The 11840-nt window shown below is 34.1% G+C and overlaps 3 protein-coding genes across 5 annotated transcripts in view; all 3 read right to left on the reverse strand.

Moving 5' to 3' along the window:
* The window catches only part of LOC106295996 (homeobox-leucine zipper protein ATHB-9), a 5155-nt gene extending 4623 nt beyond the window's left edge, over positions 1 to 532 (reverse strand). Inside the window, exons 1-2 of one of the 2 annotated variants that reach the window (XM_013732033.1) lie at positions 517 to 532; positions 48 to 313 (exon numbers count right to left, since the gene is read on the reverse strand). In XM_013732033.1, coding sequence (XP_013587487.1) covers positions 48 to 265 — 218 coding nt within the window. In that variant the 5' untranslated portion in view covers positions 266 to 313; positions 517 to 532. Of the gene's footprint in view, positions 1 to 47; positions 458 to 516 lie in introns of those variants that run through there. The other variant, XM_013732032.1, reaches the window with a different exon arrangement.
* Positions 533 to 5453: 4921 nt separating this feature from the next.
* On the reverse strand, positions 5454 to 8042 carry LOC106293364 (nuclear transcription factor Y subunit A-7). 2 transcript variants are annotated; one of them, XM_013729036.1, is made up of 7 exons: positions 7970 to 8042; positions 7776 to 7840; positions 7487 to 7602; positions 6909 to 7001; positions 6677 to 6841; positions 6385 to 6607; positions 5454 to 5611 (listed from the first exon to the last, which is right to left on the reverse strand). In XM_013729036.1, the coding sequence occupies exons 2-6, from the start codon at positions 7801 to 7803 to the stop codon at positions 6458 to 6460; spliced, it is 552 nt and encodes a 183-aa protein (XP_013584490.1). In that variant the 5' UTR covers positions 7804 to 7840; positions 7970 to 8042; the 3' UTR covers positions 5454 to 5611; positions 6385 to 6457. The 2 variants fall into 2 exon arrangements, with proteins under 2 accessions (XP_013584490.1, XP_013584491.1); XM_013729037.1 differs by having other exon boundaries at positions 7974 to 8023.
* A 661-nt stretch (positions 8043 to 8703) lies between these two features.
* On the reverse strand, positions 8704 to 10906 carry LOC106343230 (ferredoxin--NADP reductase, root isozyme 2, chloroplastic). The gene is made up of 4 exons (XM_013782385.1): positions 10666 to 10906; positions 10315 to 10374; positions 9718 to 10062; positions 8704 to 9623 (listed from the first exon to the last, which is right to left on the reverse strand). The coding sequence occupies exons 1-4, from the start codon at positions 10687 to 10689 to the stop codon at positions 8904 to 8906; spliced, it is 1149 nt and encodes a 382-aa protein (XP_013637839.1). The 5' UTR covers positions 10690 to 10906; the 3' UTR covers positions 8704 to 8903.
* Between the last annotated feature and the right edge of the window lie 934 nt (positions 10907 to 11840).

The raw sequence follows: 11840 nt of genomic DNA on the forward strand, positions 1-11840 counted from the left end.
AAGTACAATTTTTAATAAAAGATTGTTGTTGTGTTTTAAATTTTGACCTGCGATTCTGGAACCAGACTTTGATCTGTCGAGGCTCGATGTTGCAGAGAATGGGGCATTCTCGAATGAGTTGCTGTCTACGGAGAGAGCTAGGTTTAGGGCACTCGGCGTAAACTCTCTCGAGAGCTTCGACTTGCTCAGGCGTGTATCTCACGTACTTGCCGGAGTCAAATCCTTTCTCAGGAGAGTCTCTATCGTCCATGGAGTGAGCCATCATGTTTTCAAGTCCAAAATTCACACAACAGAGCTTAAAAGAGAAAGAGAGGGAGAGAGAGGATAAAAATCGAAACCTTTTAAAGGATTGGTTCAAACGGGTAAGCCCTCTGAGTGGAGAGAGCTTTGTATGAAGTTCATGAGAGAATGGTTGGGGAAGAGAGAGAAGAAGATGGAAAGTGGAAAAAAGACCAGAGGGAAGGGAGATATGTAGTAGAGAGAGAGAGAGAGACACTAGTCTCGAGATTCTTTGTAAGAGAGAGAGAGAGAGAGGAAAATGCTGAAAAAGTAAAGTAAAGATTTTCCGAGAAGGAGAGGACAAGCAAGAACACAACAAGACGCACTAAAACGGGGTAAATTGTTTTTTATTTATTGTTAAAAGAAAAAGGTGAAATTTTACAACGCTCGGTAGGTTGAATTGGTTTAAAAGTTAAAACTTTAAAAGCGTTAAACCTATTGAGGGAAAAAAAAACTTCTAATTTTTACTTAAAAGTTTTGATTCTGTTGATCAAAAATCTTTTTTTTTTGTCCCTGTTTATATTTTTGGCTTTTTAAAATGAGTATAGTAACTATCATTAGCAATAAAATTGATATACACTTTGAATGTGGTAATATGCACTAACACTAGTTAGTTGATAATTTTACTAACCGGTGAATGATTTCGCTCTGACCAGGGGTTTGGAGAGGTGAAGATATCATTGGATCAAACGGCATTAAATTATTTTTATATATAACTAGATTTTTATATTGTCATTCTGATTAGGTTTAAACTTATGAGTTTGTCAACAACAAAATTTAGAACAGGAATTATTTTATATACACTGTATTTTTATAACATTAAGTAATATAAAATATAGATTCGACTTTCAGTATAAAAGTCTCTTTCTTTATTTGTGAACATAGTCAATTGATCAATTTTCCTGAAATTTTGTGTCCATTTTTTGGGTTTATTCATTTATATGTATCATTTTCTCGCATTAGTTAAACAATAATTGAATATATACGAGGATATACCGACTGTAAATTAATTTACTGGTAGATATTGAATTCGATAAATGATCCATTAATTATCATTTATTTTATATTTATCTGACATAAAAAAAAGTTTACTACTGTAATTATTTAACCATAAGAAGTGAAGGATTTTAACCGTTTCTAGAAAAATTCTTACACATTTTTATTCAAAAAAAAAAAAATTCTTACACATTACGTCTGTCAAGTGAAAATGGAAGAAGACACTGTTGTTCCATAGAAGAAGAAAATAGTTGGAAGAACACTTAATTCTCCGTATCAATATGTTTCTGTCATCATTATTCCTGATGTTGATTATAATTAAGTAGATGTCGACAAAACAAAGAAGAAGAAGAAAGATTGAAAGTAACTTATAGATGCATTCAGACTAAATAGAAATTAGCATTTAATCAAGAAGTAGGAGTGGAAGGCTAAACACTAATAGATGAGAAAAGCCAACACGCAAGACTTGTCTCTTCAAATACTTAATAATAATAATCCCTCCCTCTAAAATGCTGCTTGGTAATCACTAGAAGCAATAACGAAATTTGTAGCGTTTTCCAATCGCAAAGACGAAAGTGCTGTTGTCAGAAGAAACGGAATTTTTGACGAAATTGGGTAATTTGCTAACTTGGGGAAATAAAGCTCTCATCTTTAAGCTCTGTGCCACTGGCCTACCCAGACATAGCATCAAATTTTCTCTGTCTTCTTGCTCTCTCTTGTCCTAAGATGATGTATGTATGTACCATTTGTATGTGCATGTACATCATTTCCACAATGATGCTTGTACATTTCATCTATACGGTTTTTGATGATGCATGAGAAGTACGTGGTGTCACTACGCGCGTGAGAAGCGTGAAATTTCTTAAATTAACGTTATAAGCATGAAATTACTTTGGTATATTGAATTGTATATAATTATCCACGTTTAACCGTAATAATTTTTGTGCTAATATAGATTAATATTTTGATAAAGTTTTATTTTTTACATTTATATTTTGGTCTTGGACCTAAAAATATAGTTTGTTTAAATTACTCATTTGTGCACATATTTTTTCAATTCGAATCACAATTACTTTTGATTCTAGTTAAACTAAATTTGATTTTATTTATTTCATTAGTTCAGCTTTTATCTTAAATATATATATATATTTCTGTAAATTCTTTCGTATAATTTGATATTTGTAGATTTGTAAAATTTTAAAAATTCATAGTTAAAAGTTTAACAAAAAGAAATTATGTAAAATTGAATAAGCATCGCAATTGTATCAATTATAAAATATTTTTAGTTCATCAATGATATTTTAGTATATGTTATTTAAATTATCTTTTGAAAAAATTTAAGAAAATGAAAATGACTGACATAAATAAAATATTTTTATTAATTAATATATATTATGTTCTTTAATATTATGTTTTAAAGAGAGGTTATCTTTTTTAACATCAAAACTGTTTTTTGTGTGAACTTATTTTTTTATGAAATCACATTATAAATATCTTTTCATATAATACCTTGTCTTTCCTTTTTGTAAATAGTTTTTTCATTTTTAATATATGAACATTTCCTTTTTATTATATATGTTATTTAGAAAAAAATAAAAAGGACACTGAAATTTAAAATGTAAATTGGAATAAACTATTTTTGTTTTTGTAAATATTATTTTCGTTTTTATTATATGAATATTTCTTTTTTATTATATATGTTATTTAACCAAATATAAAAAGGAAACTAAAATTTAAATGGAATAAATTATTAAATATTTTTAATAATGGTAATTTGAAATAATAGCTTAATTCATTAAGGGTACCTCTGTAAATAGTCATTGTAAGAATTAACGTGAACGCAACACGTAAGAAACTGACTTCTCAAATAATATTATAGAGATTTGCTATATGCTAAATTTATATTCAATTTCGTAAAATTTACTGTTAAAAGAATTACTGCTAGTTATAATTAGATGAGAATCCATAATTTGTGCAGACTAATATTTATATATATATATAAATAATAATTTTAATTTAGTGTTTTTAAAATTTAAATTATTAAATAAGTTACAAAATTTAAATTTATATTAGAAATTATTTAATTTCACTATTCATATTGACAATTAATGTATTAATTATTTCTAGCTTTGTTTCATCTTTTTATTATTGGTTATATATTTTAGATTAAAATTTAACAACCAGATTATTATTGCACAATTTCAATTTAAAATCGACAGCTTCTTAAATATTAACAACACAACAATAAGCATTTATTACAATTTTTGTAATTGTGAATTGAAAAAGTTCGAGTAGTATTGAAAGCGTTTGAAAAAGTCACAGCTTCTTAAACTTTAACAACACAGCAATAACCATTAATTATCATATGTTATCAATAGTTTATATCTTAAAAACTATGACACAAAAGAATTACAAAACATTATCTATATAGCTTCAAACACAAATAAGCCGAACATACATAATATATAACAGATGATGATTCAGTGTAAAATCACGAAAATGTGATAAATTATAATATCGTGACATTTTAAAATCATGGACAATAACAAATCATTAGTTAAGTCATTAAATTATACATTAAAAGTAATAATTCAGACTAAACTCATTTTTATGCATATGGTTGCTCATCCACCAATGTCTCCGGCTGCGTAAGAAAGTTAGCTCTCACACCTTACGAGATCATACAACACGCACGAAAAAAGCTAAACATGATACATCCATCAACATATGCGACCAAACACCAAATGTCTCGTTACTAAATATTTCTTGCTATCTTGGCGAAAACGACATCATCAATTTCATGTTGTTTGTCTATTTAAAACGGGGGAATAATGTCGAGAATATACATGTAAATAATTAATCGATAAATAAATATGTATTAACTTGTATGTTTTGGTTAACAAAAAAAAAAAAAGAAAAACTTGTATGTTTTACTTTTACCTATTATTTTATGGTGCCAAAAAAGTGCGATTATATACTGATTAAAATACTACCAATGAATTAATGTTAAAACATTGTAACTAAAGAAATTAGAAACTACGAGAAGGGAAAAAGAAGCAAACTGACGAAGTGAGAAACGAGTTGTATTTATCTGAATAATAATAAGCAAGGCGATAAAACTAATTTCTATAAGCAAATATTAAAACTATATATAAACATCTAGATAAAAGGGTATCTTAAAAAAAAAAGAAAACAATAAATACGAAAATGTTGTAAATAATAAAGGGGTGAAGAAGGTCATGTGAGGTCTCATCATGAGTTCTTACTTTGTGCATGCGCTTCGATTTTCTACATGGCAGTCGCAGATATACACACTTTACCCCATCTTCTGCAATTTAATTTGTATTGAACATCTACAATACTTAGCAATAAAGTTATTCTTAATCAAATAAATTACTAAAAATTATAAACATTCAATGGCGTTAGTAAAAGCTCTTTCTTAATAAAGTCTTCCTAAACAGACTATAATTAACTACTAGCATACTTTACGTACGATGGTATATCTCGCGCCACTAAAAAGCAACATAGGTTGAGGTTCTCTTATTAGAACTCACGACATGTCAAGAACCAAAAGTACTAGACATGATCTTTTGTGTTACCAGTTGAAAAAGAATATTATATCTTACTTTAGTTGAAAAATATTATATCAACTTTAAAATCAATAAACGCAGTCAGAGAAGAACACATTTTGCGTTTGTATTAGTAATATGAAAAAGGGTTTTGGATGATCTTATGATAAGAAGAATATTTGTGAAAGAAGAAAATCGTTATTTATATGAAAGCCAGTTTACAAAAAAAAAAAAAAAAATCGTTATTTTTCAAAATATATTCCCACTTACGAATGTCAAATAAAACCTCTGTGAATGATGATGTTGATCTCAAAGTCAACGATTGCTTTTTCCATTGCATCATAATAATACTTGACCATCTCTATTTTTGTGGTTACGGTAAACGCACAGAAGCACACTGCATAGTTAGTAGCATATTATTGTAGTCTAACTATAAGTTACTATTCACATATATAGTATATGATTCAACAGAGATGGAAAATCTATGGAGTCTTTCTACCTCGCACTCGAAAGTAGGATATTACCACGCTCGTTGTCCCAAAACCAACTTTGTCACTCGTTTTCGTGGATTCTTCGTTAATTACAAAAATTTCTTACAAGAAAACAATATCAGTAGCACTGTTTCTTAACCAAAAACTTCAAGATGACATTGTTTATTTTATTTTCGTCACTCGTGGGCTTTATTTTTAATCACAAGTCAAGGCCCACTTTATCTAATTGTAAATTGCTCCCAAGATCCTCCTATTGATTTCTACAAAGATTTGTATTTCTAACAAAACTTAGGTTCACCCCATAGGGTGAACTTTTAAATTCACCTCTCATTCTAGAACCAATCAAATTGTCACGTAGATAATTAATTAAAAAATATTAAATTTATTTTAAAATAACTAAAAATAATAATGCTAATTTTAACAACGCTGACACCGCCATCTAAACCGTAAACCCGAAATCTTAATTTTTTAACCCTAAACCGTAATTCTAAAACCCAAACTCTATACCCTAAACCCAAATCCTAAACCCTAAAACCAAACTGTATATTCTAAACCCAAATCCTAGACCCTAAACCCAAACCGTATACCCTAAACCTAAATCTTAGACTTAAAACCCAAACCGTAAACCCTAAACCCAAACCCAAACCCTAAACCTAGATGCTATAAGGTTTGGGTTTAGGGTCTAAGATTTGGGTTTATGGTTTGGGTTTAGGGTTTATGGTTTAGGGTTTATTGTTTGGGTTTAGGGTATACAATTTGAGTTTAGGGTATATAATTTGGGTTTAGGGTATAGGATTTGGGTATAGGGTTTAGGGTTTAGGGTTTGGGTTTAGAATTTAAGGTTTAGGGTTTAGAATTTAAAATTTAAGGTTTACAGTTTAAGTAACGGCGTCATCGGCATTAAAATTGGCATTATTCTGTTTTTTTAGTTATTTTTAACTAAGTTTAATATTTTTTAATTAATTATCTACATGGCAATTTGATTGGTCATAGAAAGAGAGGTGAATTTAAAGGTTCACCGGGTGTGAACCTAAGTCTTGTTCTTGTATTTCATAACACTAAAGACACCGATGAGCTGAGAGACCAAACAGAGCCACACCGCTACGTGTATATGTCATTCTCTCAAGACGTACCACCAGGAGCAGCCATGGACTTTTCTTCAACATGATTGCCTTCGTGATGCTCCTCTTCCTTCTTGGCATTGAGAAACCGACCGCCGCATCCTCTAGGTCGTCTTATCGCATGCAAATGACGAGACTCATGCAGATACGGCTGCGAATAGACACTCAAGATTCACCACCCAACTCCAAGGAAACATAACAAAATGCGGAGTATTCATACCTTACGCGACTTGACAACTTTATTCTGGGATTCAAGCTTTGCTCTGGATTGCCTACGTCTCAGTATACCGTGGTATTGCTTTGCGTTGACAAAAACAGGTTCCTCGACTGCATCAGATGGTAAAGGCACACATTGTTGCTGGACTCCCATTAAATGTGCATGTAGCTGAAATGATGTGAAAAATGCTGTTAACATGATCCAAATCAAGAAATCGTTGTAATATACCATATACCCCGGTTTCATAAGGTCGTGGTGGATACGCTTGTGGGTTTGGTGCAAAGATACTTCTGTAGTAAGGATCTGGATATGGGTAGTGTCCAGGTGCCTTCAATGTAATAATGAACAAATCTGTTACTAGTTGTATATTGTGTGAGAATGCAGAGAGTGATATAGTAAATGGTCACAACAAGCAGAGCAGAGTGAAACATTGACCTATGACCACTAAAACTTTTAGGAATTTTTGGGGTTTAAAGCTTTCAGGAATTGATATGCGTAAACATAACCCTTCAAATTGTTAATAACAAAATTTTAATACATGTCTTACTTTCTATAGTCCCCAAAATCTGGGCCGGCCTGCCAAGAAGTAGCCACACTACAACTTGTCAACTAGAAGGTCTAAGGCTATGTTGGCTTCAAATTAGAAGGGAATCGAACATTTCACATATTAACTATTAGATGAAACTCATTAGCAGTTATAAAGAGAGACTTAATAAACATTTATTTATTTTACACAGATAAAAGAGTTTCAAAAAACTAAACTAAACCAAACATAAAGTTCTAATGGGCCTTGGTCACTGAGAGATGTTTTACCATGGAGTGAGGAAGCTGTTCCGAGTAGACTGCAGAGTTTCTTCCTGGAGGAATTGGTGGTTGGATTTGGAATTGAAAATCTTTATGTTCTTGTTTGTCATGAGTTTCTATTTTATCTGGACAAGAATACACCAAACTTAACCAAGAGAGCACTACCAAGAATCAGTGAGAGGCACATGAACATGAGAACTAGGGAGCAAGTTAGTGTTATAATCTATTTTTCAGAAAGCTTAACTTGGAATAAGAGCAGCATAAACATGAAATGAATTAAAGAGAGAGAGGGCAGAACCAGAAAGATCATGGACTGAAGAAGCCATGACTCATGAGCAGCTTTAAATGTCCAAAAACACAACTCTGAAAGTTCCAAAGAAGGAAGAAAACATCAAAACAGTAAGTGCATGGCATGGTAAAGCAACTAATCATGAATCAGAATTATCAAAATCCCACAAATCCATAACCAAGAAAATCATTAAAAAAAAGTACCTACTGCAATTTTCAATGTGTCTCTTCTTCAAAGTCTCCGAGAAGAAAAAGAAAACAAAGAGAAGAAATAATCAACAGAAAAAGGAGCGAGTGTCGTTTTCTTCCCTTCCGCAAGTTATTCCGCAATTTCACACCTCACACTTCAGAGCGTCCTTCTACATCAGTCACAAACATGATGCCGTCTTTCTGCTTCAGGAAGTTGGAAAACAGCAAGGTTTGCAATAGTCGATTCGGACGACGCAATATCGAGCGTACAAGTGGAGAATGAGAGACACGTAGTAGATTACGGGCAGATCTTAATCTTAATGTCTCTGCCCCAAATAGCTCGCTGTCTGATTTAGTCCACGGCTTTCTACGGGTCTACTACCTCTACCAGCTACCCCAATTAAAATATTATTTTCCCATTGTGAGTCATCGAAAGCGAACCGTTTCTCTTTTGTTCGAATTCCAGAGACAAGAAACAAAATCTCGGTTTGGTTTGGTTTCTTCATGCACACACTCGATATATGTACACCAAACCAAATTCGAATTCGAATCGTGTCAGCTTATTTGTGTGTTTAAGACCAAAACAGTCTATAAATCACAACAAAAATTTCAGTATTCCAACAATTGCATGGTTATATAAAAATTATACAAAAAAATTAGGTACATTTTTTCTTGGTTCGACCGGTTCGAATATCTTTGTAATATACTATAAAACGTTTGGTTGGGGTTTATGGCAGCACATGCAAAGCTAAGATAAGATTATTCTTGATGACTCATGTCATCACATAGTTGGTTCTCTGAGAATATCCCGAAGAATATTTCTTCTCAAAGCAACAATTATCAATCATGTTTGAAAACTCAAACCACATCAATTCAACTACGGTATATTATCAAGAAGCTTAAACCAAATCAAAAACAAATCCCAATAAAACAAGTGAAAATAGAAAGCTTAATACACTTCCACGTGCCACTGCTTGTTCTTCCTGAGCTGAGAAAGCTTGGCGTCCCAGCTCTCACCTCTCTCCTCCGCAACTCGTTTAAGCGTATCTTGAATCCCAGGCATCATTCCTTTAAGCCCACAAAAGTAAATATGAGCTCCGTTATCCAGAAGCTTGAAGATCTCATCGCTATACTCTTCAATCTTGTCCTGCACGTACATCTTCCCACCTTTCTTGTTCTTCTCTTCTCTGCTCAACGCCTTGTCGAACCTAAAGTTATCCGGGTGGTCTTTCAAGTACTTGCTGAACTCATCATCGTAGAGAAGGCTGTCGGTGTTGGCCACGCCTAAGAAGAGCCAGGCTAAGCCGCCAAATTTGTAGTTTGGGACGTTTTCCATGAACAGTCGACGTAGGTAGCCTCTGTATGGAGCCACTCCTGTTCCCGTGGCTACCATTATGTGCGTCGCGTTTGGATCGTTCTCTGGTAATAGCATTACTTTCCCGGATGGACCTGTGATTTGAATCTTGTCTCCGGGTTTTGAATCACATAGGAAGTTGCTGCAGACTCCGTTCTTTGAAGGGTCTTCTTTACCAGTCTCGGGGTCGTAGTAAACAGCTCTGCGTACACACAAACTCGCTGTTTTACCGTCAAAGAAGTCTCCATACCTCGTTGATGCAATAGAGTAAAGGCGCACATTGTGTGGAGCTCCTGGTTTCTTCGGGTTCTCACCCTACGACGCGCCAAAAAAATCCAGTTCGTTAATAGATAATTTTGAAGACAATGAGAACCAATGTAATGGCACGAAAGGGAGGTGACTGACTTACGGGAGGGATGACACCGTAACTCTGTCCTTCCCAGTAAGGAAGGTTGCCTTCATGATCGATCACGATATGACAAGTTTCTCCTGGAGCTTTGGGGCCAACGACTCGCTCCACGGAGACAATCTTAGCTGTGTAAGAATCTTTGGGTTTGTACAAGTTCAAAGGAGGATCAGTGGGGTCTTCCAACTCTATAGGAGAGACATTAACCTTGGAGCTACTTGCTTGTTGGACCGACATGCATATTGTTGTGTTCGAGTACCGTTTTGCATCTCTTATGGTACTTGTTTTCTGGGTCAACGCCAAGGAAGATGACCATGGCTTGGTGTTGAAGCTGATGCTATTGTTATGCTGCAGGATGAAAAGCGACACAACACAAGCAAACGAGGGTTTAAGATCAAACTCAGATGAAATGAGAAAAATTAAGCAAACATAATCTCAAGGAATGTGACTGGACACGACTAGGGGAAAGACAATATAGAATCCAAAGATTCTGTGTACAAATACAGGTCATGGGTTAACCTTGTGAGAGCTTTTTGTTTTGTTTTGTGAACACTAGAGAAAATAGGAAGCTGTAAGGAGAGAGAGAAAGGAGGGATCCACCTTGAAGACAGATCTTGTAAGAGAGCGTTCGTTACCGATTGAAACAGAGACAGCAGCAGCCTGTAGTGAAATGAAAGATACATGGGATTAAAACTCTCTCCTGATATGATATGAAATGAAACAACTTTTGTGCTTCGTTTTCCCGACAAAATAAATTCGTTAATGGAGGAGGAAAACAAAAGCAGGTTAAAGATCATAAAACCCCCCAGAACAATTAAATCAAAAGCTTCTCTCGTTTACTCCGCAAACAGACAAGACAAGACAAGACAAGTTTAAGTGCATTAGCTCGGATCAAATCCCTAAAACAAACAGAGGATTCAGAAAACCAAACGTTGACTAAAACTTTCTGACCTGAGAAACAGCAGAGTGAGACATTGTTATGGATCGGAGAGAGGAGGGTGATGATAAGTTTCTTCGGAATCAATAATGGAAGGCGGGGGGCACTAGTATGATGATCCTTTGATCATGGGGGAATAAGGGGTTTATTTATAAATAGAGTAATAAGGCTACACGATCCTTTGAATCTCCTCAAAGGCCAACCCTTCCTCCTTTCCTCTCCCTCTTTTGGACTCCTCCAGGGCTCCAACTGACGCTTATCCTACGTTGCACGGAAGCTTCATCGGACGTCCGCTTCCCGCTTCGGAACCGGAATCGGAATCGGAACCTTGTGGAAGCTTGCGGAATCTCGCTTCCAAAACGTTTCTAAAATATTCTCTTTAAAAACCTGTTGGAAGCTTACGATTCCGTTTTGGAATCATGCTTCCGTTTTAAAAAAAAATGCAATGTATATCAATAAAATATAAAACCATAGTTTTAATCTAGGAAAAATGAAAGCTAGCTACATCAAGTATTGGCCATCACATGGCTAACCATGCCAACTATATTAATGCATGTTTAACTACACGAACTATATGTTACGCATGACCACATCCCCCAAGTTAATGACGTTATGTAATCAACATCATTAAGTTAAATAGAGTAACCGGCGATGGACACGTGGATGTCGGAAACTAAACGCTGTTAATTATCCCGTTAAGACAGATTGTAACCCGACCCGTCTACCCAATATTTCTATAATTCTAATCCGGCCCAAACATAAATAACCCACCCGACCCGATCTGTTTCTTCAACTCTTCCTCTTCTTTTCTCACGAAACCAGACATATGAGAAATTAGGGTTTGGATGCAAATCACTGAGAAAAACTAAGGTTGTGAAATCTTGTGTGGTTACTAAACAAATCAAGGAAGAAGAATAAAGAGAATTCTCGTTGAGATGAGGTAATTGCTTCATATCAAAACTTTATAGTTTCAATTGGTTGTTAATGTCTCAGTTTTTAAGGATTGTGGTGTCGGGTTGTTGTCTGAGTTTTTAAGGATAATAGGGGTTTTGTATGTTAGTTTATTGTGTTTATGCTTGTTTATTGTCAAGTTGTGGTCCTCATGTGGTCTTCTTGTCGGCTTTATGTTTTATATGTATATTAATGGTGCTTTTTTTGGACTTTTAAACACAGTGACGAGGATTTGGTG

Source organism: Brassica oleracea, chromosome C5 (genome assembly GCF_000695525.1).
Source record: "Brassica oleracea var. oleracea cultivar TO1000 chromosome C5, BOL, whole genome shotgun sequence".
NCBI lineage: Eukaryota > Viridiplantae > Streptophyta > Magnoliopsida > Brassicales > Brassicaceae > Brassica > Brassica oleracea.